General features: G+C 44.2%; 1 protein-coding gene across 1 annotated transcript; it reads left to right on the top strand.

The window, feature by feature from the left end:
* Window positions 1-4: 4 nt before the first annotated feature.
* On the top strand, window positions 5-4,288 carry HEY1 (hes related family bHLH transcription factor with YRPW motif 1; the record flags this gene model as incomplete). Its single annotated transcript, XM_019519178.1, has 4 exons — window positions 5-58; window positions 148-231; window positions 328-409; window positions 1,298-4,288. Coding segments are annotated over 4 exons (801 nt in total), but the record flags the coding sequence as incomplete, so codon positions are not given.
* Window positions 4,289-5,673: the final 1,385 nt, after the last annotated feature.

Genomic DNA, 5,673 nt, shown 5'->3' with positions numbered 1-5,673 from the left:
GGGGGCGTTGTCGCCGGCCACCGCCTCGCAGATCCTGGCCAGGAAGCGGCGCCGAGGGGTGAGTGCCCCTTGGTCCCCGGTCCCTGCCCGCGGCCCTAGTCCCAATCCCAATCCCTATCCCAGTCTCCCTCCGCGTCTCCCCTGCAGATCATCGAGAAGCGGCGCCGCGACCGCATCAACAACAGCCTGTCGGAGCTGCGGAGGCTGGTGCCCAGCGCCTTCGAGAAGCAGGTTGGTGACCCCCAACCCCTTCCCCAGCTGCGCATCTGGCCGCCGGCTGCTTTTCCCGGGTCTCACCCCCCCCTCCCCCCGTGTCCCCTCCTGCAGGGATCGGCCAAGCTGGAGAAGGCGGAGATCCTGCAGATGACCGTGGATCACCTGAAGATGCTGCACACGGCTGGCGGGAAAGGTAAGGTTCTCTCAGGTTGGGGCGGCAGGAGGAAAGGTCACGAGCTGCACCCTCCAGCTGTGGATGTGGCATTTGCAGGGGGGGCGAGTAATTCAAGCTCCCGCTTGCGTGCTCTGAGGGAAGCATGGCCTGTTTGGGAACTGCCTGGTACTTGCCTGTGTGAGCTCCTTTGAAAGGCTCAGTTGCAGCCTGTAGATGCTTACTCTTTGGGGCGGTGGCCTGCCCTCCCTCTCTAAGGTTAGTCAGAGAGAAGTGGGGCTGGAAGGGACCCCCAGAAGTCATCTAGTGCCACACCCCGGTTGTGGCAGCCCTGTGGGAAGCAGTGACTGTCAGCTCCTTGGAAACCCTTTTCTCACATGCAGTCTTTCTGTTTTTTGGCATCTTTGGCAATTCTGGAGAAGGAAAGGCATGGGGAAAAGGGGTCTCGGTGTCACAGACCGGAAGGGTCGGAGAGGGGCACCAACCCAGGCGGCAGCAGGCAGAGCCTGGGCAGGCTGGGAGCTAGTCTGTAAGTCCCCCTTGGATAAGCTGCACGTGTGTCTTCTATTGTGTGGAGATTTCACCGTTCTGTGGCTTTGCTGCCATCGGGGGTGGGGTGGGGTGGGGGGGACACAGAAAGAACAACTGTTTTCTTCGCCTGGTCACGGACCACATCAGTTTGCACATGGTGAGCCGAGACACTCAGCACCACAACACAGGCATTAGGAAAAAAATGCTTGTTAGACCCTAGAAGGCCTGGAAAGCTATCCTATGGTTAGGAAGGTTATAATACCATAACCAGCATGATCAAACGAAGCGTGCTTACACGGGAGGGTGTAATGTTGGAATCAATGGAAACCACATCTTAACACACCACTTTTTTTTCCCCACCCTCCTCCTTTCTTTCAGGCTATTTTGATGCCCATGCTCTTGCTATGGACTATCGAAGTTTAGGGTTTCGAGAGTGCCTGGCTGAAGTTGCCCGGTACCTTAGTATTATTGAGGGCTTGGACGCTTCTGATCCTCTTCGAGTTCGACTTGTCTCTCACCTGAATAATTATGCCTCTCAACGGGAAGCAGCAAGCAGTGCACACACTGGCATTGGACATATTCCTTGGGGCAGTGCCTTTGGACATCACCCTCACATCTCTCACCCATTACTACTGCCTCAGAATGGGCATGGTAACACCAGTACCACAGCGTCTTCCACAGAACCACATCACCAGAGCAGAATTGCTGCTCATGCTGAAACTTCTTCACTGAGAGTGCCCCCTAATGGCAGCATTGGATCGGTGCTCCCTGTGGTCACCTCTACTTCCAAACTGTCTCCGCCTCTGCTCTCCTCCATGGCATCTCTGTCTGCGTTCCCCTTTTCGTTCAGTTCATTCCATCTGTTGTCCCCTAATGCACTCAGCCCATCTGCACCAACGCAGTCAGCAACCCTGGGCAAACCCTACAGACCATGGGGCACTGAGATTGGAGCTTTCTAAGGACTCATTAGTCTGGGGACGGGGGAAAGGGTCTAATAACTCAGCTGAGCTGGGTTTGTGCCAGTTAGTTTCAATTTTAAGTTCTTATATAACTGAGACAAAGGTACAGTTTCAACTTTAAAAATTTGTCTAAAAGCTGAAGTGCTTCAGGTTTTTTTTACATTTTGTATTAGTGGGTTTTTGTTTTGTTTTTGTTTTTTTTTAAATCTAGTTGCTGAAGCTTGTCCAAAAATTAAATTGAAATAGTGGATGTTAACACTTATGATAGGTTTGTGTGGAATGTTCAACTCGCTCTGTAAACAGTTTGTCTCAAATGATTCCATTTTGGCTAAGTACCTTGGACCCTTTTATTTTTTTAAAGTTTTTAGTGTATTTCTGTCTATTGTTAGCAACAGCTTTGTTTTGTTTTGCTTTACTTTTCCAAAACCACTGTTCTCAGCATTAACATAAACTGTGTTTTTTGTTAATATTTTGACATTAAGATGCTCTATAAGGAAATTCTTTTGTAAACTATATTCTGAGTTTTATATTTCTGAACAAAGCGTTGACAAATCAGATTGAGCAGCTTTATACAAGAGTTCTGTGTTCACTGCAGTGGTTAGATGTGTCTGGTGGTCTTAACCTATTCTCTTGTGGAGTTCTATCCACATCACAGAACCACTGCACTATTTCTTTTGGCATAAAGGGCAGCTTTTGCTCAAGAGCAGACTCTCTACAATAGCTACAGACCAAGAACAAGTTGAATTGGTGTGGATTTAATGTGGGAGCCTGGACAGGAACATATACGAGTGCCTGCCATTTTCCTGACCAGAGCATCCTAACTTCATGGGCCCAGATGGCAGCCTTTGTCACCATAACAAAATTCTGTTACTGTTATTTTTAATTGAGATCACAAACTGCCTTTTAATACACTTCAAACTTACATCTAAAATGAGTTGTGGTGGTATTTAAACAGCCAATGGAATGGTACAGTGGGCACTTGTTCAATGCATAAACTTGTTACTTAAATGTATTATTTTAAATGGTCAATTTTCTAGTGTATTTTACTTTTGAGGAGCACTTCAATGTGATTCCTCATGTTTTATAAAGGTTCTACTACATCCTTGTATATATTTTGGTTTGGTTTCATGAGACTTGCATTCTGAACAGGTTTATTCTTTAGTGGATTCCACTGAATTGGGTTTGATTTTGCTCTTGTACTTCTGTTGTGGCTAAATAAAGGAGAAAGAACTAAGTGTTGAATTGACATGTTTGTCTGATATGTCATTAAAGAAACCTATTGTTTCAGGTATTATGGGGGGAGGGGTTTTTATTTTTTTTATTTGGTCTCTTAGATGGTACCATGAGCCTTTCTACTGCCACTTAGTATGTTGTGCTTTGTCCTAGAAAAAGGCTTAACAGAATTAGTCTTAAGATTGCTTTTTTTTTTTATGCATTATTTTCTCTTGATTGCTAAGTCCCCAAGTATAGGAGTAGAGAAGCCAGCACAAGCCCTGGAGAGGAGGATGAAGTTGACCTGGCCAGCATTTGAATGCTTTTACATTTTTAAAGTTAATATTTGAAAACCCTTCACTGCCTAATTTGTGAGGGTTTTATCTTGCCTAATTTTCTAGGAAGTGACCAAGTGGGTGAAATCTTTGCAGATAAGTTTTTAAGTTCAATTAATATCTATCCTGGGTACAAAGCAGGGCCTTTTACTGCAATGTTAGTACTATGTGCAGCTTGTACACTTGTACTGAATGTAATAATATCATGGTGTGTATGTGCAAATACCTCCTTATACAAAAATCCAGGCCCTGTTCCTTCCTATTGCTAACATTCTAGACTTTTGCACCTGCAAAGCTTGAAGTCCCTGGAAGAGAAATTTTTAATTCTTACCCATGCATTTGAATACAGTGCATAATTCTGTCTGGAAATGATACATCTTTGTTCTGGGTTGACTGCCAGAATAGTGGCAAAGCACTCTGCCCCTTGGGGACGGAGTGCTTTGTTGTTTAAAAGGGGCTCTCTAGCCAATTAAGGAGTGGCCTTGACTGGAGCCTACGGGTTGTCTAGGCTTCCTCAGAAGAAGAGTTAGCTTGAGGCTTGGGAATAGTAAGGAAATTGGGTCCATAACCTTTTCCTGGGCTGCTAGGCTGGAGGAAATCATTGCTAGACACAAAGGCAAGGAAAGCAAAATTGACTTGCAGGTGGAAGTATGTAGTTTGCTGCCACTGAGAAGCTATGGAATGCAGGATGTCTGCATGCGCATGAAAGAAGCAGCTGAAAATTCAGATCCTGGTTTCTCTTTCACAGATGTCACTTGTGTAATTATGCTCTACCTTGTCCCTACTATGTTTGCTACCACATTAATAAATCCCACTATTATTCAGAAAAGCCTTTAAATGTTAATAAACTAAATTGATTCAAAGCCTCTTAATGCTTATTTCATTCACATAAAAATGCCTGTGCCTGTTTCTAAATGGATGGCTCTGTTGTTTGGATAGAGCCACATAATTACTTCTCTCCCACTGTCCTAATATTGAATGGACTGAAGAATTCCAGGCTACATTTTAAATGTGCCACGTTGGTATTTGTATCTTAAGCTAGTCTGGGCTCTTCCTGTTATTGAAAACAGAATCAGTGAAAAGCATTTCTTATCCTCACTTTCTGAAAGTAATGTATTTCTTAGAGGTTCAGAGCCCACCAACAGTGCTTTCACAGTAGGATGGCATTGTATCAAGGGATGTTACAGTCATGGTGCATAGAACTTCATGAAAGCCTAACTGGCAGGGAAAGGATGCAGCAGGTTACAAGAGATGAGAGACTAGTATGTATGCTAGCAAACTGGGGTTCTATATCTAGCTGTGCCACCAACCTGAGCAAGTTACTTAAATTTTCCTTTTTCCCTAGCTGGAAAATGGGGATAGCTTGTCAACGTTAGTACATGTCGCTAAGATCTCTAGACGAAAACTGTTATATAAGCAGTAACCACTCCTATTTCTATAACGTATATTTTCCCGCTGCTGCGTGGGATGACATAAAATGAGAACCTTATCAGGACGAACAGGAAAGCCAAAATAGACTTAGGCTGAGAGAGACTTATGTTGCTGTTCACTAGCAACTGGTGGCTGGTCAGGATGATGGCACTAAATGAGCTCTGTTAATTCCTACTCACCAGAAAATAATTATAGCGGCATGAGTTAACATGTGAGTGGGATGAAGAAAAAGATGCAGCTTTGACCTGAACACAAGACCCCTAAATATATTCTAATGCTTCTGCTTTGACCAGCTTTATTCCATGTGCCTGTTTAAAGGAAACAGAGCTCAGTGTGAGATAAGGGATGGTACAGAGAACTTGGATTCCTAGGAGTTGCCTCATAGAAAAGATTTTTTGGTGTAGAAAGCAGATGTGGGGAAGATTATAATGTTTGGTCAATGTTGTGTAAAAACTTTGGACATCTAGCCTGTATTGGTACTGAGGAATAGCTAATGGAGTGACAAGCTCACCTTTGGACAACTGTGTTTGCTCCCCCCACCATCAGTTGTTTCTTAAGAGAGTGTATTGCTGGGCTAGTCCCTTCTTCTGATAACATGGCTTGATTTATTTAAAAAAAATCCTGGTTATCATTCTCTTCATTTGTACATAAGTAAGTGCACCTCAAGATGACAATACTCTTTAGAATATTGCTTAGTGATGGGAAGCCGGCCAGATTTTTCCAAGGAACAAACAAGCCAAGTAAGAATAGATAAGCTGAAATCCTTCTTCCTGTATATAGCATGGATATTCACAGGAACCTCCTGCCAGAAGCTGCT

The sequence above is a fragment of the Gavialis gangeticus genome, unplaced genomic scaffold (assembly GCF_001723915.1).
Source record: "Gavialis gangeticus isolate Ggan-Ray unplaced genomic scaffold, GavGan_comp1, whole genome shotgun sequence".
Classification (NCBI taxonomy): domain Eukaryota; kingdom Metazoa; phylum Chordata; order Crocodylia; family Gavialidae; genus Gavialis; species Gavialis gangeticus.
Note: the sequence above shows the minus strand (reverse complement) of the source record. Positions and strands in the feature narration are given on the sequence as shown.